The sequence below is a fragment of the Malania oleifera genome, chromosome 5 (genome assembly GCF_029873635.1).
Source record: "Malania oleifera isolate guangnan ecotype guangnan chromosome 5, ASM2987363v1, whole genome shotgun sequence".
In the NCBI taxonomy this organism is placed as follows: Eukaryota; Viridiplantae; Streptophyta; class Magnoliopsida; order Santalales; family Ximeniaceae; genus Malania; species Malania oleifera.
Window position 1 is genome coordinate 9,792,206 of NC_080421.1, and position 27,048 is coordinate 9,819,253.

General features: G+C 36.1%; 2 protein-coding genes across 4 annotated transcripts; one reads left to right on the forward strand and one right to left on the reverse strand.

Moving 5' to 3' along the window:
- Window positions 1-11,990: 11,990 nt before the first annotated feature.
- LOC131156206 (protein RADIALIS-like 1) lies at window positions 11,991-14,301 on the forward strand. 3 transcript variants are annotated; one of them, XR_009136930.1, is made up of 3 exons: window positions 11,991-12,094; window positions 12,289-12,917; window positions 14,097-14,301. XR_009136930.1 is itself a non-coding variant. In XM_058109720.1 (2 exons), exon 1 carries the CDS (start codon window positions 12,649-12,651, stop codon window positions 12,892-12,894), a length of 246 nt encoding a protein of 81 aa, XP_057965703.1. In that variant the 5' UTR covers window positions 12,437-12,648; the 3' UTR covers window positions 12,895-12,920; window positions 14,097-14,301. The 3 variants fall into 3 exon arrangements, 2 of the variants coding, with proteins under 2 accessions (XP_057965703.1, XP_057965702.1); XM_058109720.1 differs by lacking the exon at window positions 11,991-12,094 and having other exon boundaries at window positions 12,437-12,920; XM_058109719.1 differs by lacking the exon at window positions 11,991-12,094 and having other exon boundaries at window positions 12,437-12,917.
- A 10,857-nt stretch (window positions 14,302-25,158) lies between these two features.
- LOC131156208 (DNA-3-methyladenine glycosylase 1-like) lies at window positions 25,159-26,586 on the reverse strand. Its single transcript, XM_058109721.1, has one exon. It carries the CDS (start codon window positions 26,362-26,364, stop codon window positions 25,399-25,401), a length of 966 nt encoding a protein of 321 aa, XP_057965704.1. The 5' UTR covers window positions 26,365-26,586; the 3' UTR covers window positions 25,159-25,398.
- Between the last annotated feature and the right edge of the window lie 462 nt (window positions 26,587-27,048).

The following is a 27,048-nucleotide window of genomic DNA, read 5'->3' on the forward strand; positions in this document are numbered from 1 at the left end:
GCAGGTGGTTAGCTACAGTTGGGCATGCCTCACATGGAAGAGGAGCCAATGTCAAAATTGGCTGCAATTTTTTGGTGGTCAAAATTCCACCCACCTCTTTGAAAAAGAAGGGAAATTGTATTTTGGAGGGAATTAGGCTTCGGTGATTTCCTCCTATAAAATGAGCACTTTCCCTCCGTTGTGAAATATAGAGAGAGTAAAAGTGAGTGAAGACACAATAAGTGTGAGTGCACTGTGAGTTTGTACTAAAGTGAGTGAGTTGAGTGTGTTGTAATCCTCCTCCTCCTTCACTGTATACCCATATATATATATAGTAAAGTTACTCCTCTCTCATGGACGTAGGCTAAATTGGCCAAATCACTTATATATTATGTGTTATTTGTGTGTGTGTGTGTTATTTGATTTTGGACGGGATTTATATCCCAACAATTTATGGATAGACAAATGAATTATCAGCTATATCTTTACATTTATTGTATGTTTTGTTTTGACAATCCAATAAAAAGACCAATTATGAGTGATGACTATCAATGCATAATCTACATAGAATCTTTAAGGTTGTTTGATTGATAGAAATGAAAACAAAAAGACACAAGAAAAAGAGAAAGGAAGAAAAAAAAGTTTCCTTTTTTTCCTTTCGTTTTTGGTAGAAAAAGGAAAAAGAGTTTGAAAATTACTATAACTCAATTTAAGAGAAAAGTTCTTTTTTTTTTACTTAATTTTATCAATAATGAGCATAGAGGTGGAAGAAGACGATGCGGATGATACTAATTGCTTTGGAGTAAAGAATCTCTCTTTATCAAAATCAATTTCAACGAGGCATGCCCAATTACAATTCGATCCATATGATGAATTCCTTACCTTAATGTGATCATTGAAAGTGACTCGCGAATTATTGTTGAATGGCTTTGAAAAGGTGGATGCACCTTATGATATCTTTGAGATTTTTGGGAGGACCTCGTGGCGGAGTTAGAAGGAGTGAACTTCATGGTGATCCATAAATATAGGGAAAGTAATAGTGTAGCTGATTTTCTCGCTAGAGAATGAGAAATGGGAAACGATGTCATTTACGAAGAACAACATATTTTACCATGTTCTCTGAAAGGTATCCTTTGCATGGATAGGTTGGGTCTCACTTTCTTTCGTCATTAGTTCAACCTCTCAATTTTTGTTTGGTTGGTTTAGATTTTTTATTTTTTTATTTTAGTTTATTTAATTATTTTTATTTTTGATAGGTTTGTTTAGATTTTTTTTCTTATTTAGCTTTGTTTAGATTTGTAGTCCTATTTTGGTTGGTTGTTGGTGTTGTTTTTAAGAGATTTTTAATTTTTTTTCTCTGTAATCTCTCAATGCTTGTCTTGTAACCACGGTATTCCTCCACCAAAAGTAAAGGTATATCAATAAATGAATGGAGATGCCGCTCTCCTTTATTATAACAACAACAACAACGATGACGACAAAACCAAACCTTAGTCCCACTAAGTGAGATCGGTTATATGAATCATTTTCTGCCAATTTATGCGATTATGGACCATTTCTTTTGATAGATTCAAGGATATTAAATCCTTACTCACTACCCCTACCCTTTCTACTGCCCCCCACAGTAACTAAGTCACTCTTCCTCATAGGTGCACTATAAAACCTACGTTACAAGTGTCCATACCATCTGAGTCATCTCTCCTTTATCTTATCTCCTTTAGTGTAAATAAAATAAAAATAAAAATAAAAATAAAAGGTTGCTTTGATGGGAATAGTAGAGATTAGGGGAAAGCTCTTTTTGATCCATAATTTTTTGACTTACTATAGAGGTTGCAGCCGGCAAAAGGAAGGTAAGAAGTCATTTTGTTTCATTCACTTCATCTCATTTCCTCCCATATTCTGTAGTATAATGTTTGACATGCTATAATTAAATGAAATGAGAGTAGAATGAAATGAAAAACTATATAGCCTCTAAATAACCTCAATATGCAAAATTATGAAATCAATTTAGTTTCATTCTATTCCATTCCATTCCATTATTTGGTAATAAACAAATCATAAGATTAGGAATAATCTGATAACACTAGTACGTTTTTACGTGTAACATTTACATTCTAGTAAAGTGAACAAAAATACAGAGGAAATAGTACATGTATGTGGAGGTTTCCACAGTGTCTGAGATTCTAGCTAGCAGTGCAGAGGATTACTTGGTTCGTCAGGTCTCTATAAAGTACCAATTTTGAGAAGGTAATCAGGTGGCGAATTACTTGTCTCATCAAGGCGACGGAGGCAACACGAAGAGATATTTTGTAAGTGATGTGATGTCGAGTAAGATGAGAGGTCTAATTCGGATGAATAAGATGAGTATTCCAAGTCTTCGCTTTTAAATGTCATCATTTGATTCTCCTTTATTTTCCTCAAATTTTGTTTTGCAGGTATTTGTCTCAATTTGTAGGCATTTTGTTTATTGTTTGTGTTCATTTTGTTTTGATTCATATAATCTTGTTTAGTTTGTTTTAGTTGGTTAATGGTACAAGTTTTGTTATGCTTGTTTTGGTTTTGTTGTGTGAAATGGTTTTGCTTGTTGTTTTGTAAATCCCTTGTGGCATGTTTGTAACCAAGGTTTTCTTCCACCATAAGTGAGGGTTAACAAAGTTGAGATTCTTTTTATTAAAAAAAAAAAACTAGTAGTGCAGAGGAAAGCCAAGAGATAAATCTCTAATTTGTGCTTTCCTTCAAAAACTCCATAAGATGGATGCTTTGGACAATGTTCAGGCTAAGAATTTGCTGCTGTATAATTTGCTTAGCATACACAAAAAGAGCATTGATGGAAGGTGACAGTAACTCTGAATAATTGTTCCAATACTGAATCTCTATTTTCCTTCCCATTAATCTGCAACAGTCCTATTCAACTATCCCCATCCAATTCCAATAACCCAACCCCACCTCATAAGGACTTCTTAACTCAAGCCATTACCAAAAGGCAGAGAGAGAGAGAGAGAGAACTCAAGCCACTGATTCATAATCTGCTGCATTTCATGTCCCATGCATGATTGAAACAGCACCAAACCGCATTCATCTAGAAAAGAAATAAAAAATGCAACCCAACTTGGACATTGACGAATATATATATATATATTTATAAATGGAGAGAGAGAGAGAGAGAGAGAGAGAGAGAGAGAGAGACAGAGAGAGAGAGGTTCAAATTCCCTTTGATTGGTGGAAGAACCAAATACGTCTATCTGGTTATATCCTCAAAATACAACATAGCCGAAAGACACCTACATTTTTGTCTTCCCCCACTTAAAATTGGCTCTTCAAATAGCTAGGAGATTATGTTCCCTATGTGAATATTGAAAAATCTCATGCTTTTGGTAGAGATTGCACTGGTAGGGACCAGGCACGGAAGGCTTGATGCAGCTTGCAGGTGAGTGATGAGGTGATTAATGAAGTTACCAGTAGTTCTGATATGCAGTATTGCTTTGATTCTGCCTAAATACACGCTTCTATGACTATATATCCACAACATGCACCACTGATCATCCAAGCTTTTGGGGGACCTTTTCCCACTTGCTGGGCGGCCGGAGTTGGCTGGACCACCGCAGGAAATTAAACGGCCCCCTTCAATTCAATTCTCACAAAAGAGGGAATAAGATCATGCTCATACCTTTTCCAACTTTGGCTTTAAATGAATCTTCCCCCATTACATAAATATCACCAACCGGTACCCAATTAGGACCACTTCGCTTGCAACACACACTCCTTCAATTCCTCCCACAAGAGAGAGAGAGAGAGAGAGAGAGAGAGAGAGAGAGAGAGAGAGGGACACATAATGCAAATGGTGACTACCACGTACATCTAATGCAGAAGAAGAGCATCCCATCTACATGGGCAACTTGCTCATCGGAGGCAAAACCAATGAGCTTTATTCCATCTCAACGGATCTTTTCAAGGATACTGAGTTGCTATCAGTAACCTCCTGCCAATTTCACAAGAGGGCCCTCATTTCCTCTTCCTTTCTTCATTTCTTTTTCTTTTTTATTTTTCTTGTTGGCAGAGACTTTGAGCAGTGCTGTAGAGTATTTTAGGAGCTCCATGCGAGTTGTGTGACATTTTTTTTGTGATCTTCTGTTTGTTTTTTTATGTTTTATTTTTCTGTTGATGTATACTTCCTCTGTACCAACAGTTTATAGTCTGTGTTGTTCTCTTTAAGAAATTTTTACTCTCACCCATAAACTGATGAAACAAAAGCAATCATCCACAGAAAACAATGATAAGGACACTACGATTTTTTTATCCCTGCACCTTCATCCGTCCTGGTCATTCTATGCCCTGCTCCTGAAGGCATGCATATGCATATAGCTTTCCCTCTATGGCCATTGGCCACATGCCCACCCATGAATACTAATTGGCCACATCATCAATTCAGCAGGCATATTTACCCCCACAAAATAAATAAATAAATAAATAAGACTTAGGTCTCATTTGGGTTGCGAAATGGAATGGACTGTGAATGGAGTTAAATAAAATTTAAATCAAGAATATAAATAAATTAAGTGATAAATTTGATTTTATTTCATCTTGTTAGAGGAGGCTGATGGATAGAGGAGGTCATTTTTTTTTATTGAAAATGATTAAAGAAACCCCTTAAAAACCATCATTGAACGGTTATGCATGAGGTGGGAGCCCCTTACAAAGCTAAAGATGATAAGGTTCAACAATATAAGCAATATTAATGCACTTCATATTGCTACTTGTATTGGAGTTTTTTACCAAAATATTAGAAAAAAATATATAAAAAAAAAGCACAAATATGAAGAAAATTGGAAAAATTTACACAAATATACCCAACCGACTTTCCAAAAGTCGGTTTGCGCTTTAAAAAAAAAAAAAAGTCAGCTGCAATTCTTGACTGCCAAAATAAAAATAAAAATAAAAATTGAGAACTGACTTTCCAAAAGTCAGTTTGGGCTTTAAAATTTAAAAAAAAAGTCAGCCGCAATTCTTAACTGTCAAAAAAAATTAATAAATAAAAATTGAGAACCGACTTTTCAAATATATATTATTTTTCAAATTTTAATATTTAAATAAAAGTTATAAATAAAAAATATATTTTTAAGTGTCATTTAATACAAAAATATTTTTTTACATTTTATTTATTTTTCAAATGAATTAAAAAAAGTAAGTTAATTTTTTAATTTCAAAAAATTATATAAAAATGAATACAATAACAAAAAATTTTGAAATAATTTACTTTTAGGAATATTAAGACAAAAAATGACATTTTACTTCCTAATTACATAAAAATTTTATTTAATATATAATTAAGAATGGAAAAATTATTTAACATATTATTTTATGTATATTTTATATGGGAAAATTTTAAAATTTAATATTTCTTACCTAACCGACTTTTCAAAAGTCGGTTTTGATTAAAAAAAAACAAAACAAAGCAAAAAATTTGCACAAAAATCTAGGCACAAAAAACAATTAGAATGAAATAATGGAATGGAAGAAAAATGTAATGAAATAAAAAAATTATAACACATGTTTCACGTGTTCTCCCATCACCGATGGGTCCAACTCGTGCCGCCCGCGCACTGCAACTGGGTAAAAATCTAGGCATTCCCACATTCCGGTTTTTGGAGTAGAGTGAAGTGGGTGCTTCGTCTTGACCCAATTCACAAAATTTCTGCTTTGGTACAAGTAGGTCATTCCCTGGTGCTTCCCTCGGCTACCGACGACCATTCTCCAGTGCTCGTCTCGCCCGATCCAACCCGTGGTCGGGTCACAGAATGCTCTCTTGTTTATGTTCAAGGTGGGAACCACAAGGGGGTTGTTGTCAGGTTTGATCCATTCACGCAGATACGGGTCGAATAGGTTAGCGGGTACGGCGTAGTTATGGACCTGCCTATTCTGGGGTCGAGTCTGGTGTAGAGGATGACAGGTTTGTTGCCCGAGAGGATGGTGGCAGATCCGGACCAGCACCCATTTATGTCGAAACGCTTGGCCGGGTAAATGGTCAGGTCAAGGGCGACCCAGTTGATGAGGTCCTTGGAGATGGAGTGAGCCCAAACGATGCTGCCCCACACAACTCCCTTTGGGCTGTACTGGTAAAAGAGATGATAGATTCCATTGTAGTACATTGGTTCTATTTGGTTCGAAAGAAAAGTAGAATAGCGAGGAAAGGAAAGATTAATTAAAATTAGAGATAAATTTTCTATTTTGGGAAAAAGATGGAAGTTAATTTTTTTAAATAATTTTTTTTATGTAAATAGGAAGTAGGATGTCCTTTTTGTCTTATTATTCTCAAAAGTAAATTATTTCAATTTTTTTGTTATTGTATTCATTTTTATATAATATTTTGAAATTAAAAAATTAATTTACTTTTTTTAATTCATTTGAAAAATAAATAAAAAGTAGAAAATATTTTTTATATTAAATGACACTTAAAAATATTTTTTTTTATTTACAAAATTTTATTTAAATCTTAAATTTTGAAAAATAATATATACTTTATTATTATTTAAATTAAAAATAATATATATTATTATTATTTGATTTTGGGTGGAGGGTTGGGATTTGGTTTTTGGGGGGTGATTTTTGAAAAGTCGATTCTCAATTTTTCCTTTTTTTTTATTGTGGCAGTTAAGAATTGCGGCTGACTTTTTTAAAAAAAAATTAAAGTTCAAACTGACTTTTGGAAAGTTGGTTTTCAATTTTTATTTATTTTTTATTTTGGCAATCAAGAATTGTGGCTGACTTTTTTTTTTTTTAAGCCCAAACCGACTTTTGGAAAGTCGGTTGGGTACATTTGTGTAAATTTTCCTAATTTCCTTCATATTTGTATTTTTAAATTTTTTTTCTAATATTTTGGTAAAAAACTCAATACTAGACACTCTTTACTTGCTGGCATTGCCCTTTGCACTTACAAAGACAGTTAAGTGGATTTCTCTCCGTGTGTCTCTTTTTTATCTTCTTAGTGACTTGCCAAATCATCAGTCATGTTTTTTTATGAATAAAATTCAAGTGCCATTTTAGTACATATATAGTTTATGAAATGAGCTTAAATTCCACCTTTTTATGTTAATAGGGGAAAAAAGATCTTAAAAGTGTCCAATACCCTCTTGCATAGCTAATGCTTAGTTTCTTTGAACGGCTGAGGGAAAAGTCAATTAAAGTCTCTCTCATGTTAAAAGTTTCACTTGTGAGTTTGTCCTACATTAAAAAAAAATTGAGTATATGATAGGTGCTTATATAAATGAAATGGATTAATGGATAATAAGGAAAAAAGAAAGATTTTAGACAAGGAATAGCAGGCCTCGTCGACGAATGTCCTGTCCTTGTCGACGAGTGTCCTTCTAGAGATCGTGGACGAGCTCCAATTCCTCGTCGAAGAAGGAATCCTGAGAGAATAATTTTAAACTCTGAATTTCGTCGACGAATGTATCTACTCGTCAACGAAATCTCTTTAGTGGTTCGTTGACGAACCCATGTGTCTCGTCGACGAAACCCTACCTATAAATAGAGTTTCTTTCATTTTCAGTAAGAAAATTCGAGATTCTTCTTTCTCTCTCTCTAAAAAACGAACCCCTAGCCTTCTCTCTTCAATTTTGGGCTGGATTTGACCCGATTTGACGATCCGGAACCACCACGAGGTTCATAGGATCATTTTCTACAAAGTTGTAGGAACTAATCGTTCGTTTGAGAGGTTTGGGAAACATCCCAAAATCAGGGCAAGTGAATTATTTTGGGAATTTCTTAACGAATATTATTATTTAGAGCTTAAAAAGTATTAAATAAGTATTTTTCTTAAGATTTAAGTCAGTTGGGGTTTATTTAATTAAACTAGGGTTTTTGATTTAGGGTCCAAGTGAACACCGTGAGTATCGGTTCGGGATCCTATCGGTGTAGTTCAGAAGTTAGGTAAGGGAAAATTGTATATTAAATCAGATTTTATGAAATTAAAGGTAATAAATTATGTTATAATTATGTACATGTTCTGGTGTGGATTATTAAAATGCCAACAATGTAAATATGTTTTCTGGGCCTAAGATTGCTTATATAGCTATGTATATGTGAAAATAAACTGATAAAAGTGAAAGGTATTTTTTGGGAAATCATGTAAGAAATAAAAAGTTTTTTCAACATATAAACATTAAATGTAGGTTGGTTTATTTTACAAGAAATATGTATGAATTTTACTGCTAAATTATGTGGCATAAGTAAATGTAAGTTCTATACAAATATATGTTAAATGTATAAGATACAGGCTAAGTAAGTAAAGCATTAAGAATAAAATATGATATGAACTATACTGCTTGTGTATGTGAATGTAACCATGTAAATGTAAGACGGCTGAAAAGAGCCGTGTTAGCAGATTCTAACACATTTCTATGTAAACTAACTGATGACAACTAAAACGTGTTGTAAACTAACTGATGACGACTAAAAACCAGATGTAGTACAAATGAATGAAATGAAAACGTAATAAAATGGCAATGAAATGATAATGGAATGAAATGTGAAATGTGAACGATATAAATGGGAAAAAATCACTTGAAGTAAAATGCAATGCAATGTTTAAGTTATGAACATGAACAGATGTGAATGGTTGAATAATGACAGAGAGAATAATGTCTTATGATATTAGAAGTATCTATGCTTGTAGAACATGTGACAATTGGGCGAGGTGTACTCTTTGCATGAGGGCTTGCTGAGAAAGGCGAGTGCGCTAGTAACTTCAGATGTGACAATAGCTGCATAACGTACTATGGCAGAGGGAACTTACTTGTATGAGCGGGTAGATTTTCCTATCCTTAGGGTCTTTGCTTGTAAACCTTTGTTGAACTGTGTAAGTACAAGATCAATCTAATACTTGAGGGCTTACTGAGTAAGGTGAGTGCCCTGGTATGCTTCATGAGCGACCCTAGGGTTGCCTAAATATTAAAGCAGAGAGGTGCTACTTGTATGAGTAGGTAATCATTCCTATCCTTAGGTAATCTTGTGGGTTAAATCTTTTGCATGTGATTTATTAGGTTCAAAGAATGATTTCAGTGTTTATGATAACATTTTGCAAATATTATTAAAATGATATTTATAAACCTCATGTTAGCCACACTCTATTTTAATATATTATTTCTTCTCTTACTGAGATGTGTCTCACCCGAATATGACTATTTCTTTTTCAAGACATCCTCGAGGTCGGGCTTAGAGAGCTCGAGGTTTTATAGCATTTTTTAGGATTATAAAGAGGAAAGGTATATATTTTTTATAATACTATTGGGTTGTATAAAGTTTAAGTTTATGTTTTATATTTTATGTTTTAAGTCTGTTAAGAAATGAATGATTGTGAATACTAGTTTTGTGTATTGAGTTTTTGGAGATATGTATATATGGAAATGCAGGTGATAGATGGATAATATGGATCATAGATAGGAATAGTGAACTCTAGTATTTTAGTATTATAATTATGGAGATTATGTTTATGTTTTTCGCTGCGTATATGTTGATTTATGGATTATCAAGATTTTATCAAGTATAACACACCAAACCTGGATTTAAGGGTTCGGGGCGCTACAACTTATATGCATCAAACTCATCTATGGACTCTTCTGGTGCTAATAAGTGATATCAGAGTTGATGGTTCGTAACTCTAGGTAAGCGACATTATAAAAACAAGTCGAGGCGTAAAGCTAATTTTCCTAATGTGCTAATAGTTGGAAGACCAAGTATGTGACCGAGGCCAAAAGGATCATCTTGGCTTGGAAGATGGATCCGAATAGGGTTAAGACGTGTAAAGTAGGATTGGTTTGGAGACATATGGAATGCAATCCGAGGCACGTAAGGCAAAGACCCACTTGAGCAACTGTTGGAAAATTAGGCTTACTCCCATAAGGGAGACTGTTTTCGTTCAAGGGGGAGCAGTTAGTTAAAACTCACAAGTGAGGGGATGATTGTTGAAAATTCCACTTGTCAGTTTGTTTCACATTGGAAAAATTGAGTGGATTATATGTGCTTATAGACATAGTTGGGTTCAAGACCCAATAGGCTTAAGCTTTTGGATCAAATTGGTATTCACCCATATGTATCAAGTTCATCCATCGACTCCTCCAGTACTAAGTAATTCTTCTTCTCCTTATAAATTGTGTCTATCAATGGAAGAAACATTGATATGGAAAAGATTAAAAGAAGATGGCCGTTCTCTATATGACACCTTATCAAGATTATCAATTTATCATCATTTTCTTATTCTTCTCATTATTCTTCTTCTATTAAATGTGAGCATACACAAAAGACAAAGACCTATGTTCAGCCCACATGCAAAAGGAGGGCAGGCAATAAGCCAAAGATTCTTCGATTCCACTACCTCCATCTCTTCGTAAAGGAAAAAATGGAGTGTTAGAGGCCGTGACATCACGGCGGAAGATAATAGCATCACTCCTCCATAAAAGAGGCCATGCCCACAAAGCAACAATAATTAAAAAAGTAGTAATAAATAAAAAGTTAAAAGGTAAAGAGGAGTCTACCCCAGCCACGTATCAACCTACTCCAAAATAACCTAATCATTCAGGTAAAACCTTAAAAACATAATAATACTATATGCAGGCAGAGAGCAGGCTTAAAAAAGATATGCACTTCGCAAGATATAAACATGGCAAACATGCATGTCGACTGACCCATACATATCGACTAAAGTTTAGGGCCACCAGGGGCTCTCTCTCTCTCTCTCTCTCTCTCTCTCTCAGACATCCATATCACAATAATTTAGAAAAGTCATGCCACAAAACATTCAAATAATCTTAATTTTTTTTCTTTGTGATCTTCTAGATGTAATATTAGTAACACAATGGCATTACCACATGGTTGCATGGCTGCCCCACTATTCTATGAGAGGCTTTTACGTTTTAATTTTTAAGAGGGGATAAAAACGGACTGCATATAGCTGAGAGGTGCAGCATAACATTAAAGCTAAAGGTGGGTGCCATCAAGGGTTAAATTCTTATACTAACCACAAACAAACTATATATCATCCTAATTCTTACTACGCACAAATCTTAGAACGTAGGGGCAATTTTAATGATCTATTATTATTGTTATCCTACTACAACCAGGAAAAAAAAAAAGTTGAGGTGAATTGATCTGTAGATTTGTCTCTAGCTTTCTGTATGGAATGATAAGAGTAATCATGCAGTGGGGAAGTATAGCGGCTACTGTCATTCCTCAGAACTTAAAAAGGAAACTGCACCCATCCACCAGTGATCTGACAAAGTAACCTCCTCTTATCCAAGTAGAAAACCAGCACCTGTTGGCTCTGCTGTCTCTGCAACAAAAAACAGTGCATAGAGTTTCAAGTAGCCAGCTAGAACATCTTGGAGTGATGCTGTTCTGAGAAAGGATCCAACACCCCAATTCCAAAGGTCTGAAGCCGAATAAAACTGCAGGCCACGCCCCTGGCAGCTTGCTACAGACCAAAGAAGAATGCCACTCACCATCACCACCACCACTTCACCCTCTAAAAAAGTTGAGAGCCTAAAAGTTTGACTCTGACATGTAAAAGACAAAAGGATGAGAGGCAAAGGAGATTTATGTAGAAATACCCCTTTAACTTATATAGATATTGGGAAAATTAAGTAATTTCATTTTCAAATGCTAGTTCTATATTATTGTTAATTAAAAGCCCACATAGGATGCACCAAGAGAGAAAATCTTGTAAGCCCACTGAGTAAAACTGACCAATGGGGATGTACCAAAAGATGAAAATTTGTGAACATCTAGATTCCAGTCACTTTAGCTTTGCTTTATTAGTGTTCCTCTTACTGCAAATATACTAGCTCTCTTTGTTTCCTTATTCTATTTTGAATTTTACTACTATTATTATTATTATTATTATTATTATTATTAGTGGTGATGGTGAGGCTTAGGCTCTCAGCAATGTGACAACTAAAATTTCAGAAATAAATATAAAAAACCAAAATCCATCATATCCTTGAAAAAATCTGGTAGATTCTGCAAGTTGGTATTATCATCACTACTCAGAATAAACTGTCATGCAAGAATCTCATATGGGAAGATGTCAGATAACCTCTGCTGTTTTTTATGTGGGCGGAAGAAGGTAATGGTTTTAGTTCTTCTGCTAGTAATATCAGTCTCTGGGCATCATGCCGCCTAATCCCACCATCTTGCTAATTGCTTGAAGGGATCATGCTTGCCAAGGATAATTAATTAGTAATGGAACAAAGGAACCTGGGAGGAAAAAAGAAAGAATTGTAGTCCTCATTTGATACTGATTCCCCTCCCCTCTTGCAGGGCCTTGTCCTGCTTCATCTTGTGGTTCCAGAGGAGACGGGTCACACCTTATTCAACCTTTTAGCAATTGTAGATTCGCCAACTGGCTCCACCCCACCACCTTCTCCTTAGTTTATAAGCAGCCCCAATGGCTCTCTTTTGCACAGACCATCCCTTCAACTCAGTTTCCCTTGAGGAACCTCTTTACCTATTTGCTTTTCTCTTCTTTCTTTTTTCCTTATTTTTTTCCCAGTGTAATCCTCAACTGTGCCCTCTGAATTCTCTTTCAGTATTGTCTATACCCAACCTGTCCAAGCACCATTTTGGCTTTCACCATCTTTTGGAGTTGCACTGTCGTTTCCCCCACAAGAGTCAAGAGTAATGGAATCCAGCTCTCTCAGCTCGCGGAGCTCTGGGTCCCCATGGACGCCCAAGCAAAATAAACTGTTCGAAAAGGCTCTAGCCATGTATGATAAGGACACGCCCGACCGGTGGCAGAACGTAGCCAAGGCCGTAGGCAAAACTACCGAGGAAGTGAAGAAGCAGTATCAGATCCTTGAGGAGGATGTTAGGCGGATTGAATCTGGTCCTATCCCCGATTACAGGGACCGTAGAAACAACAAATAACAATGCTGTTGAAGGAACAGAAGGTGGTAATTACTTACTGAACCATCACCCTTTGCTGCTCAGTCTTCTTTTGGTTTTCCTTTTTCCTCCTCATGCATGCACTCACTACCCCTTCCGTGCCTGAGTCTAGAAGTAATTCAGTAATCTTAACAGATCAAGAAGCTCCATGCCACCAATAAGCCTTCCTTTTGCACTATGATGGATGCATAAAGAATAAGAAAAGAAAAAACCAAATTCAATTGTCAACTGCTGCTCTTAAGAAATATAGGTTCAATTGAAGACTAAATTTTTACTTATTAATTTGACCTCCACATAGAATCTTTTAGCTCCTTGAGGTCTGAAATCAAACATATGTCATTTCAGGTTGTTTGATGCGATTAACTTATAGACATTCAGTAAAACTCTTGATATTTTTGGGCGTGAAATTAATTAATCTATAATTTTTTTTTTCGGATTTATTTAGAACCCACTTGTCAAGATGGTTTTAGATTTAAGAATATGGTCCATCTCCAACAAGCTCCGACAAGATGAGGAGATCAGTGATCATTGTTTCCACATTGAACCACAATAAAGAGTTCCATGGATAAGGGGTCATGGGCAAAGCAAGGAAAAGTGACACAGATCTCTCGGAAGTAGTTTTAGACTTAATGTGGTCTTATCTGTTGCTTCGGTTGCTCAAAAAGCCAACCCCTTTACACCGTTCTCCTATCTCATTCTACAAAAAGCATCTGCCTACATTCTATTCAGCTTCTTATCCTATCCCTAATCCCAAAAGAAAGCCCACACCAACTTGACATGGAATGGATCACATGAAACTGGTGCTCCAAAATTTAGATGACACAAATAAAATACTATGTGCTAGTACACATAACTGATAACTGCTTTTTAAGTTAATTTCAACACAGTTTTTTCTCTTTCTTTTCACATAATGGAGGAAACATTTTCTATTCTTCACCACTAAATTGTCACAGCATCAAACCTTGACTAATACTATCAAAATGAATTCTGAATAATAAGTATCATGCTTTTTAAAATGAAAAAGGAAAAGTGACGGGGAGAGCCAATTAGTTGGAATGAATTACCGGACTACTGTTATTGTTCTCTGTTTCTCAGCAGTGCTTTTTTATAGCTGAAGTAATCAGAAATTCAGAATATATTAGAAACTTTTCAGGAACTAAGACTGCTTTCTTTATGCTTTACAGGCTCCTGAAGTATCTAAAGTTCCATTAAAGTCCATTTCAAGGCTAAGGTTCTATAAAATATTAGCAGCATTTCACCAACTGAGAAAATGTCAAAATGTGATTCTCTCTCTTTCTCTTTCTCTCTCTCTCTCTCTCTCTCTCTCTCTCTCAACTGTGATCTTTCCTCATTCAACCACCTTTCTTGTAATGGATTATCTATTTAATATCGTCTACTTGCATATTCACCACAGCATAACAAATACCATATCATCCAAAGGAAACTTATGATAAAAAAGCCCAATAAATGAAGCATGATTGAAATTGGATGATAATCAATTCGTCTTAAAAAAAAAATTAAAAGGATGATAATCCAGTTGTACAGTGATGTATCCAATTATTTAACGATCTAGCAATGCTGCCAGCGATGCTACTAGCGGACTTAAATAACAATAATAGGATTAGACTTGAACGGTATTTCACAAGGATCTTGTACTGAGATGCTGGATTTGGGAGACCTCCACAAAGCCAAAACTCATTGCACCAGTTTGCAATTAATAAGATGGAAGTAGAAGATCAAAGGGTAATAGTAACTCTGGAATGCCAGAAGGAAAGATGCCCCTAATCATTATTTATTCAAATTTTGTAAGGTCATTCCTGCTTTGGTGGAAATCAAGAGAAGGCCCTTTATGCCCTGTGGGCTGTGGATTAGTCAGGTACCGAAAGGATTTTGGATACCATTTATTACAAAAAAGATAAATAAGAAAATGAATTATAGAAATGTGGATGGACAAGGGGTCTGTAGGTGTTGATCGGATTACACTCTGAAGGTGAAAATGGCAAACCAAATAATGTAAAAAAAAGAAAATTGGGTAAAGAAAAAGAAAAGCATTGCTTTAGCTAAATTTTTTGCTTGACATAGCATTGGGTAGACCTCATACAATAACTGTCCTAGCTCTATCGTATTTTTTGTTTCATTTCTTCTAGAACAATCACACACTTTTTTTATTATGGATCGACTACCAGAAATTCAATGCGTAATCTCAGCATTCAATGTATATTCCTGAATAATCTCATTTTTCAATTATTCAACCATTTCATTTTACCAAGTTCAGCACCGCAATAGTTAGGATTAATAGTACATGGCTTTTGTGTCACCTAAATGACATGTCTCTGCAGTCCCCTTTTGAAGAGCAAAAGCAGAAAGGTGTTTGGTAGAAAATTGAACACTCAGGTTTCCATGTCTGATACTGTTCATAATGCATTTACAAAACAAAAGCACTGAATTATAGCAGGCATCCAGAAATTATTAGCCCTTGAATATTAATAGTGTAACAAATCTCAAATACTTCAAATGAAGCAAGCAAAAACGATGAGACAGAAGACTTTGCTACTTAACTACTCACAAGCTCACAATTCTCAGGTCTCTTTTTTATTTATTTATAATAAGCTGTCAAATCACACAAATACCATCAGACAAACTTCTTTTCGTTTTTCCCCTCCAACATTTTGCTTCATAAAATCTTTATGGTCCATCTAGAAACTTTGTTGTGCAGTAATAGAAATTGCTTGGTACCCAAGCAATTTCTAACCAAAAATATGTTCTTTAACCAACCATAGTCTACTCAATTCACCCAATTCCAGTACATTGGAAATTCTAGATATGACGGAAGAATGGATCATATAGAAGTTGGTGACGGCATTGGTGATGTTGATAATAATTCCCTTGAGTTCATGCTATTCAGATTTGTCTTTAATTTTCAATTCAAATTCTAATTTGGTCTTCAATACAGAATTTTTGGCCCATAGAAATTAGCCTAATGAGGAGAAAAGCAATGTACTATTATGTTGGGGACTCTGGATAACTAAAAACCACTGTCTCCCAACTTTCGCCTTCTATACATATAAGCCTTCATTTTAAGCATATCACCTTATAGAAAATTCCATGGACCCAACATTATGTCTCATGAAATCCTAAAACTAGTATTGCCTTCTTAAGTCTTAACACATGCATTTGCAAGCCTTTTCTCCCACTTTCACCAACAAATTTTCTCATCCAAAGACTTCTCTCTTTTGGCCTATGCAATGGGGCTAATACTCCCATAATCTCTTTTTTATATATATAACAAAAGAATGTTTCATTTATAGGAAGAGAATTTACACGACGGAGAATGACACATCTCTTTAAAAAAAGGCGGCCTAAAACAACCCAAAAAAAAAAAAACAACTAAAAAATATCAAATAATAAAAAATCAACATTCCAAAATGTAGCTTGAATGCACATTAATTTTGTTCTTCAAACATATAACAATTAATAAATATGATTAGAATAACAAAAATGTAGAAGAATAAGAACCAAAAGATAACATAATAAAAATGTAAGTTAATAATATTTATTATATATGAAACCCACTTTTAGTAATCAAGAACAATACTATTGTATATGAAGGCTGAAATTTTGTGAAAATATTTTTTAGACAATCTTCTTTTTCCAAGTTTTCAGAAATTTTAGAGATACTTTTATTTTTATTTATTTTAATAAAATAACATAATCTATATAAGTAAGTTCTGGATAAAAAGTGCTGGCAATAAGACCAACTGAAAATAAAAAAATTTGGTAGTATTGCGTGGAACTAACACAAAATGAAAAATTGCAACATAGACAACTAATTTATCGTATTGAAACAAAAACAGAGAAAAAAAAAATAGAAATGATACTAAACAGTAAACAACCCCATGAAATCACATTCTAAGCTAGCAACTTTAGATTTTTCCTGAAAAAAGTACTGCACTCTCAAACAGCAGCTTTATAAATTCTCGTGGGCAAATACTCCATTGTAGCAACTTTTGCAATACCTTATACAAATACTGTGTTCATGTGAAATTTGTTAGCCTCCTGTGTAATCTTAATGGAAGTGGCAGACAAAAAAAAAATACAAGTAAATAATTTTTTTTAAAAAAATAACACTCCATTACAAGACTAGCTTACTGTTAATGCAAGAAAAAAATGAAACAGATTGCATTCCCTTGTGTTTGACTTTTGTAATGCTTAGTTTGCTCATTGCTGTTGCTGTTTCAAGAAGGAAAAAGAAAAGACTGCTGAAGTTATTATTGATGGAAGCATGAAGCTTTTAAAAAACAATTGTTCCTGACAGCCGCAGTCCCTTGAATAACAGAGACTAGAATGCAGAAAAAAAAAAAAGACGTAAAAAGCACATTACTAGAAAAAAAAAGAGCATCACTTAATCCTAGGATGGGGCAACTCATCATTAGAAGTAAGTAATTTAAGCTTTACTCACGGGTTGTTTAGGCTCAACTTGCTCTAAAACTTGACTCAACTTATCGTACTCGAATTTGAGTTGAGCTTGAGACTCAAGTAAGTTAATTTCCAATCTTGTACTACCACCTTGTAAGATTGATAAGTACAACAATTGAAAAAATAAGTAAATAATAAATAAAAAATGTAAGAAAATAGACAAAAAATTTACATGGTTCGGCTTGTAGCATATATCCACGAATGAAGATGACGAGAACTTTATTATTGGAAAGAGATAGAATACAAGAACATCTAAATATTATGTTCTCTCACACACTTTAAAAGACCCAAAAAGGTTAACTCTCCCATATCAAGGGAATCAAATTAACCCTCCCTCAAGTTAGTGTGCAAATTAACTCTCTTTAAGGTCAACATTATCTTTAATTTTCTTTCTTCTAATACCAAAAAGAGAAAAACAAAAACTCCTCTTTTGAGTGAGATGATAAATTCTCAATTTTTTACAAATAATTCCTCTCTTGAATGAGAAATTTTTTGTAAAGCATACATGTGTTGACCAAGGCATGGAAAGACAAGTAACTCCTCTTTTGAATGTGATCTTGAATAAGAGATTTATTATAAAGCATTAATATGAGGCTGGCCTATCATAACACCACTCATGAGCTTTTGTAATTTTATTATTGTTATATAATATGTACTATGCGTATATAATTATTAATTATATAAATATGAAATGTGATTTCAGACTTTTCAGTCATAGGAGGAGGAATATGGGAGAACAAAATAAACTTGACAGTCAAGAAATTAATAGCACTTGTAGATTTTGATGTCTTAAATCTATTATACATAAGAGTAAAGTAGGTTAAGTAAAATGAAGAAATACTTCGGGAGTCTGTGTGATTGTAGAATGCCCTTAAAATTAAAAGAAAAGTTTTATAGGACAATTGTAAGACTAGCTATGCTACATGGATTAGAATGTTAGGTGATTAAGAAACAATATATCTAAAAAGTAAAAGTTACTGAGATGAGAATGCTAAGATGGATGAGTGGTATAACATTAAAAGATAAATTAAGGAATGAAAATATTCTCAATAAGCATAACTCCTGTAGAAGATCAGATAAAGGAGGGGTAACTCAAATGATTTGGTCATATATAACGTAGGCCAAGTAGTACACTAGTGAAAAGAATGAGCTAGTCACTGTGAAAGACAATAGAAATAGTAGGAGTAGACCTAATATAACTTGGAATGAGATAGTAAGGATTTAATAATCCTAAATTTATCAAAGGAAATTATTTATAATTATGTAAATTAGAGGAAAAAGATTCATATAACCGACGCCACATAACCGCTTAGTTAGTTGTTGTTGTTGTTATATTAACCCTATATAAATAGTATATTTTATATTATTTTGATATTAATTTATAATTACATTGAGCTTAATCAAGTTCAACTATCCAACTGTATTAGCTCAACTTGACTCCAATACACCCATCATTGTTGTAGGACTACTTATATCCATTAAGCAATTTAGTAGCAAAGTTATCCATGCTAAAGAAAGCTTCAAAATTAATGCATATAATATTTAGGAAGCTCCTGCCTTATGGTTCAAAATTTAAAGGAGACAAGATGATGTGGGAATCGAGCTCAAATGGAGGAAAAAAAAAAATTGGGAAAGCCTGACCACTTTGATGGCTGAGAGAGGCCCCATATGGTGCAAGATCAAAATGTAGTATAAAACTGACAACTATAGGAAATGGAAGCAATTGCAGAAGGGGCACAATGCCAAGTCTTAAACATTTTATTGCATTATTGGTGAATAATATGACAAGTTGAAGGCAAACTTTGCAGATCAGATAGAAACAGCTAGACAATAGCGTGTAAAAAACAATTCACAGGGTCAAATTCTTGTTAACTTGTCACAGCAAAATACTACACCTTTTCTTCTGGTGTATTGTATCCTTGATTGGGTATCTAAACAAAAGTTTGTAGCACAAAAAGAAATCATTAGGTAGACCCAATCTCGCACAAAGTAAAATTAACCACACCAGAAAAATAAATAAATAAATAAATCAAGTTAACAACTTAAAGAATAAATAAAATGAGCCATAAAACAGAGACATGAACTTGCACCAATTTAAACATGAAAAGGCATAGGCCAGTCCTTTAAATCCTCCTCTTGTAGTACCTTTGCACTTCTCTTCATTGGATTAACCTCATCATCCCCGTCATGTTCCACGTAAGAATAGTACTCCAAGGAAAAAAAGCCGGGGTGCCACCCACTCCAAGCAGAAGAAGAGAACACGGAGCCAATTTCAGCATGATGGTGCCGTCTTCTTCCCTCGTGTAGATGGAGGCACAGTGCAGCTTGGTGTGTAGGAGGATCAAGAAGAAGCTGCCAGCGATGGGCATGAGGCGGAGGGAGGGGCTGAAGAATATGGTAGGAGAGAGACTATTCTGGTGATTTGCTTTGGTTACCAAAAACCAGAAAAATTGAGAGGAAAAGGCTGGGAGTGGTTACCAAAAACCAGAGAATCAAGTGTCATCGGGGGATTTTTTTTGTAATTTCCTTTGAAAGGGAAATTAACTATGGTTTGCTTAAGCGGTCTACTATAGTTGTGACCATTAATCCATAGATGACGTGGTAAACTGAATCTATCCAATAATTTCTCCAAGACATGTATGCCTCTTTATTCTCATGGGAAAACAATTGTACTAGAAGAAGAAGAAGAAGAAGAAGAAGAAAAAGAAGACAGGAAATCCACAAAATTTGAAGTCAAAAAGGTCTCATACTCTCAAACGCAAGGACACATCATTTACGTAACATTTGGTATATGCTAGGATGGAATGAGTTGGCAGTGGATTAAAATGAAAACGTACATTGCAAATATTTAAAAGTATAAAGACATTCCATTCCATTCCATCTCATTCCATTTTTGCATACCAAATCGAATCTGCACAACATCCAATGAACTCAAATACATTTATAATGTGTGGATATGCAGTTAGTTGACAGGTTTACATACTAATTTAAGGACAAGCAGATGAAGCTGAACTGTCTGAAGAGTGCATTTTTTCCATATACTCCAATTGCCATTGCAACTGACATGTCTTAAAAGACAATAATTTTTTTTTTCTTTTATATTCCAGTGCAAGACGAAGTGTCTGCAGTCTGCATAACAATCTGCCCACTTTTGGGTTCTTCATTTATTTCAAATAATAACACAAGAAGGGAACATCATATTTTTATTGTTGTTTTAAAAGAAAAGTCTTAATAGATTTTTCCAGGACACAGAATTTATAGCACGTTCTTTCCTTTTACAGGCAAACGCTTGACATATACTTAACACATGCCTATGAGTATATAGCCCACACCCCAATCCATGCCCCGTCAGGGTAATTCACATATTTTGAAGAGTCCAATATTAGACAGACACCATAATGAGGTTTGAAAAACAAAAATGGCCATCAATCAAATCCAATTAAAAGGATTTAACCACAGTTACCATTCCCAGAAAATAATGTTTTAAAAGGCAAAGGCTTGAGGCGTAAGCATTTTGGGACTGTATTTTTAAAATAATTAATAAATAAAATAAATTTATATATGGTATAAAAGTGAAAACTTAAACAAATCAAAAGCAGTTGCAGCTTACCTTGAGTTTTAGAGACACTGGCAAATAGTCTCCAAGGAGTCTGCTACAAACAACACTTGAGAGAGAGAGTGGAATGCTCGAATTAGTTCGAGGAGAGACCTCAGACTGAGAAGAGATCTCGAAGCAGAGAGGTTGTAGGGGGTCGCGGAGAGAGATGAGAGGCTGTAGAGGATCGCTGGAGAGAGACGAGAGGTCCGAATGGGTCCTCAGAGAGAGACGAGACGTCGTAACGGGTCGTTGGAGGCAGATGAGGTTGGAAGGTGCCGTCGACTTGTCGGAGAGGAGAGAGATGAGAAGCTGGAGGAGTCTTCAAAGCCAGACGCAAGATTGGAAAGAGACGAAAGGTTCGAAGGGGTCGTCGACTCGTCGGAGAGAGACAAGAAGTTGGAGGAGTCGTCGGAGAGAGATGGAAGCTTGGAAGAAAGAAACTTCGTCGAGAGAGGAGGTTTTTGACGCTTGTCAAAGCCCAACAGTTTTGTATACTTGTTTTTTTTTTATAAATATTTTAAATCAAGCTGCTCCCAAGAGGCGTACGCCTTCCCATATGAGGCGTAAAAGGCGCGCTTTTTGTCCTAAGGCGTACGCATTTTAGGATTTAAGCCTTTCAAGTTACGCCTTAGGACATTTTACGCTCAAAATGCATCAAGGCGGGCCTCACGAACGCCTTTTAAAACACTGCCAGAAATGAAAAAACACTAATACCCCCAGTCTATCACATTTTTTCATTAAGGATTTTGTATTAAAACCAAGGAACCAAGAGTGCCAACTCAAATACAAGGAAACAAGAAGATATTTGGAAAAAAAAAAAAAACAAACTCACAAATCAAAGGAACTTAATCCAAATGAAGATTTGGCATAAAACCCTCAAAGCTCCAACAAAGAAATGAGTGCAAAATAAGATCCTTAAACTCTGTACAGACATCTCCTTCCCTTCAAAAGCTTTCTTATTACTCTCCCTCCCAGATAACCTGGCTGGATTTCAACACCCTCCTAGTACTTTGATCAAATTCCCTAGTCTTCCAGGAAAGGGGGAAGTTGAAAATGCTATCGGGCGTCACCTAAGCAACCTTTAACATCTGCCAAACAAACAAATAAAGCACCAAATTTCCCAAGTCTAGAGAAAATGAAACAAAAATGTTTAGTACCCTCCCCTCCTCCTTGCCCAGGTAGCAACTTCAAACCAAAATCATCCCTCTTTTGGCTAACCCCAATTAGAATGGCCTCCCAAGAAGCTTCCAAGGGAAAAAAAATGCCACTTTTTGGGGAGCTTTAGACCTCTCAGCCTTCTAGTGGATAAGACCATCAGTCCTTCCACTGATCTAATAGATTTTAAAAAATTTTGAGTTTCTGCTACTAAGTCCACCTAAAGAAATTAGAAATCCTTCACATGAACATTAACTGATCCTATACAGTTTCTGCAACAACACTTCCTCCTCATCTAGTTCCCAATCCTGAACTTCCCTTCTGAACAGCAGGTTCCAAACAACTCTGCTATCCCCAACTGATAGTACATTGGCTACAGCTTTAGTTTTCTCCGTCACTAATATGAAAAGAGCTGGAAAATATCCTTCAACTGCATCACCACACCAAGCATCTAGCCAAATCTGATCCCATACTCACCATCCACTACAAACCCAACAAGCCAGCAAAATTCCCTCTTACCCTTCATAATGACTTTTTTCTCCAAAGGCCAACACCATGGAAGCAAGACAGGTCAATTAGTAAACCAGCCCCCTCTTTGGCCTGCCTGTATTTGCTGTCAGCCACTTTTTTTTTTCCAAAAACCATCATTCTCCACACCAAATGCTCATCTTAGTAATGGAGGCCCTCTCTATAATGATTAGGTTGATATTTGGGAGTGGCATTTCAAAAGACATTGAATGGGCTCCTCAATCATCTCAAAGCTGGAGGTGCCCACCTACTCTTCGTGATCAACACAAACTTTTTTTGGGAAGCAAAGGAGAAGCAACTTCAGCATTTGACATGCATGTTCTGGTGGTTCAAAGATCTCACGGGTGTTCAAGTGAATGTTAAAAAGAACGAAATCATTCCAATGGGAAAATGGGAAACCTAGATCAATTGGCTGCTAGCCTTGGGTGCAATGCATAAGATAGGAAAATTCCCAACCTAGCTATTGAGAATTCTACTGCGAGTTTGCCTCACTTGGAAAAATTAAGTAGATTATCGGTACTTATATACTAGTTGAGCCCAAAATCCAATAGGCTTAAGCTCTTGGGTCAAGTTGGTATTCACCCATGTGTATCAAGCACCCCATGAAGACTTCCCCGACGCTATTAAGTGGCATTAGAGTCGATGGCTTATAACTTTGTACGAGTGACATTGTAAAGCCAAGGTGTGAAGTTAATTCTCCTGACATGCTAATAGTTGGAGGACTATGTACAAGGCCCATAAGGATCATCTAGGTCTAGTAGATGTATCCAAAATAGGGCTAGGATGAGCGAGATGGGATTGATTTGGAGGCACGAAAAATGCAATCCAATGCACGTATGGTGTGAAGGAAAAGCCCACCTGAGCAACTGTAGAAGGATTGGACTTAGTCCTATGAGGGAGATAGTTTCCACTTAAGGGAACGAGTTGGAATTGTGTTTCAATTGGACTCAAATGTCCATGCATGTGCTCCTGCAGATGTATTCACGTGGAAAAATAGCGATGATAAGTGGTCTCCCATGGTTTCGTGCCTTTTCCCAGTGGTTAAGTAATGGCTCCTAATTGGTTGCATGACACTAAGTCACCAAAAATGGCTTCCATTCAAAGGAGAAATGGTTAATACTCACAAGTGAGGGGAGGAGATTGTCAAGAATTTCACTTGTGAGTTTATCCCACTTAGAAAAACAAAGTAAATTATGGGTATGTATATACCGATTGGGCCCAAGATCCCATTGACTTAAACTTTTGGATCAAGTTGGTACTCACTAATGTGTATCAAGCCCCCCTCTCCCCCCCCGCCCCCCACCCAAAAAAATGAAGACTACTCTAACGCTAACACTAGCTCTTGGGTCTCTCATTTGCTTCTCCTTTTAAATCTAAACTAATTGGGGGCAATGTGATGCATTTTAGAGCGCTTGCCAGAGGGAAAACTCATTCTTATTCCATATACTAGAACCATAGATTTGACAAACAATCAAGACATGTTTGGCAACAAGGAACTCTGCCTTGGTGCCACTGATTCCCTCCATGAGAACATTCCAAGATCAATTCTAAAGTCAAATATGCATTGCATTTTTACTAATTCAAGTGACGGGCAATCCCAATCACAAATTCACAATACAGTTGAGGGGACACCCCAAGATCCTCTTTAGAGTCAGACACACCCAAAATGCCACTCAAAACAACGAGTGTGATCAAGTGCTGAACTCAATTTAAATGTTCTTCTTTCAAAGCAAAGGAAGTCAAATCAAAGGATTATTCTAGTGTTAAGTACAGAAATCCACATCACATCCATTCAATAGAATCAATACATCAAACTAACATTTGTGTTCGCTGCATGTGATGTTTAATTAGAGACTTGAACTCCATTTTTTTAGTAATTAACCATGCACAGTTGTGTACCTTATTTTAATGTTTTCTTTTACATATAATTTACTTATTTAATTAGAACTCAATAATCAAGATCATAAATCCAAAAAGGATAATTGACAGATGTAAGATTAGATGCCTGCCTGCCCCCACACTCGTCCCAAAAAACTGGGAGGAAGAAAGAGGGGGGCAACTTTTCATTTTGACTTTTTAAAAAAATTTATGCCAAGTAATTATCAAATGTTCGAAGTTTTCAGCTCTTCCCTCAACATAATCATGCAAAATGGATATCCAAATAAAATCAGTAGATAACAACAGGGAAAAATATATCCTTGGGAACGAACTTGATCAAGTTTAACATACATAAATGCTTCAAGAAAAATACAGGCATAGGAATTCTTGCAGGCTCATAACATATGAATATGCTCTATCCATCTTTACATCACCAGTAGGGAGCTATTTCACAAAATTTTCACTCAGAATTGCAGTCAGCAATAACTTTGGATAAATTCAGTCTTCTCCCATTACCTGCAATTGCAAGAGTTTTCTTTCCCATTGCAAGTTTGAATAATTCATTTTTTGGCATTGGTTGAAAACAAAAATATAGAGCCAAGCACAAGCAATTTCAGCAACATAATAAGACTTTCCATTCACCAACAGAACAAGTATAATTTACACAATTTACACAATTTACAACAATGGACACCGTCGCCTTCAATCCAGAAGCAGCATTTTCTGGTTTCAGATTGACGTTAAAAACACTCAAATATCACTCAGCAACGGATGCCAATGCAGCATTACAATTCCCTAAGAACTACTTGCATATGATACAAACATTTATGAAATTCGTAACAGAAAAGTGACTACCCAGGATTTGCAAGGCCGTCCTCTACAATCTCTGGTGGCCGTGATTGCTTCCGCGATCCAGCCGCCACCTCCAACTTAGCCTGCGCTCCACTTGCCTCGACCAGCCTCCACATATACCAGGAGGAGACAGACCTGTACGGCCTCCACCTCTCGCAGAGCCGCTCCATCTGCGAAGGTCGGGGCAACTGCTCCAAACCGTAGAGAATCTGAACCCCTTTTCGAACATTAACGTCCCCAAAGGGTAGAACATCCGGCCGGTGAAGCGTGAAGATCATGAACATATGTACCGACAAAGCCCCAAAACCCTTCACCATTGTGATCAACGACACCAGTGCCTTATCTTCCATGCCTACAATCTTCGAATCGGACAGAATCCCAGTTCGGTACTTGTTCGCAAGGTCGTGAAGGAAGCTAATTTTCCGAGCGGAGACGCCGATTTGAAGGAGTTGATGGGGCGTGAGAGCGAGGACCGAGATCGGACAAACCCTAGCCTCGCCGCCGCAGAGGGAGGTGAACCGGTTGTAGACGGCGGTGCCGGCTTTGCGCGTGATTTGCTGGAAGAGAATGCTTTTAGCCAGGGCGAGAAACGGAGGGTCGAAGTTATCGAACTTCGGCGGCTCGTGAGCGTCGATTAAAGGTGCGAGCTTAGGGTCGGACTTCCGAAGGTGCCTAATCGCGATATCGAGCTCTCCTTCGCAAGACAACGCTCTTGCGGCCATGCGCGGTGGCACTTTGACCAGCTGCAGAGTGTCTTTTCCGCCGCCGCCGGCAGGGACGGCGGCAATGGTGATTGTCGAGGGGTTTGTGAGAGCGGAGGAGTTAGGGGAAGCGCCTGAAGAGACCTTTCTGGATTTCGGATGCGGAGATGAGATGTCCGGCGAGGAAGTAGGTTTCTGGGAAGGAACAGAAGTTGATGTGGCTGTGGATGAGGTTACAGTGAGGATTTGGGTCTGCTCCCCCATGCCCAATGCTGAAGCTGAAACTTCTCACAGAAACCATGAAATGAAAACCATCTCTCTCTCTCTCTCTCCCTCCCTCTCTCTCTGCCTATGGGGGGCGGGATCCCCCGGACGGCGGAAGAGGACCAGGAAGTTGACCGTAGGTCAGAGAGCATAGGCCAAGAGTCAACATGGTGCATCGCTTGGCTTGAAATGTCAACCATAGGATCTGGCTTTTACATGGTGGGCTCTGTTTCCCAAATTACATTTCACCCCTTTTATCTTTTTCTTTGTGTGCATAAATCATATTTTCAAATTTACTGTTTCTTTTTCTAAAAAAAAGTAACAAAACAAAAACAATCAAAAGTTACAAAAAACATTTTAAAATTTTAAAAACAAAATTATTTTATTAAATGAATTATATATTCATCCTATAGTTAAAATATAAATCGTAAAATATAATGCATTTTGAAAAAATAAAAATATGCATATTGAAAATAGTTCTATCCTTCTAATTAATAATATAACCTCATCAAATTTTCGTTAATTACTAATTTCTAACTAATTAGAAATAGTTATTGGCGTAACTCACACAAGGAATATTTTATTTGTTTATATCTTCTGTTTAATTTTTTTTTTTCATGAAATAAAAACTTTCATTACACCATCTAACCACCTCAATTATACAGATCAATCAACAAGCACAAA

Excerpts from the sequence above, each read along its gene's own strand:
- LOC131156206 (XM_058109720.1), top strand. The coding sequence starts at position 12,649 with ATGGAATCCAGCTCTCTCAGCTCGCGGAGCTCTGGGTCCCCATGGACG.
- LOC131156208 (XM_058109721.1), bottom strand. The coding sequence starts at position 26,364 with ATGGGGGAGCAGACCCAAATCCTCACTGTAACCTCATCCACAGCCACA.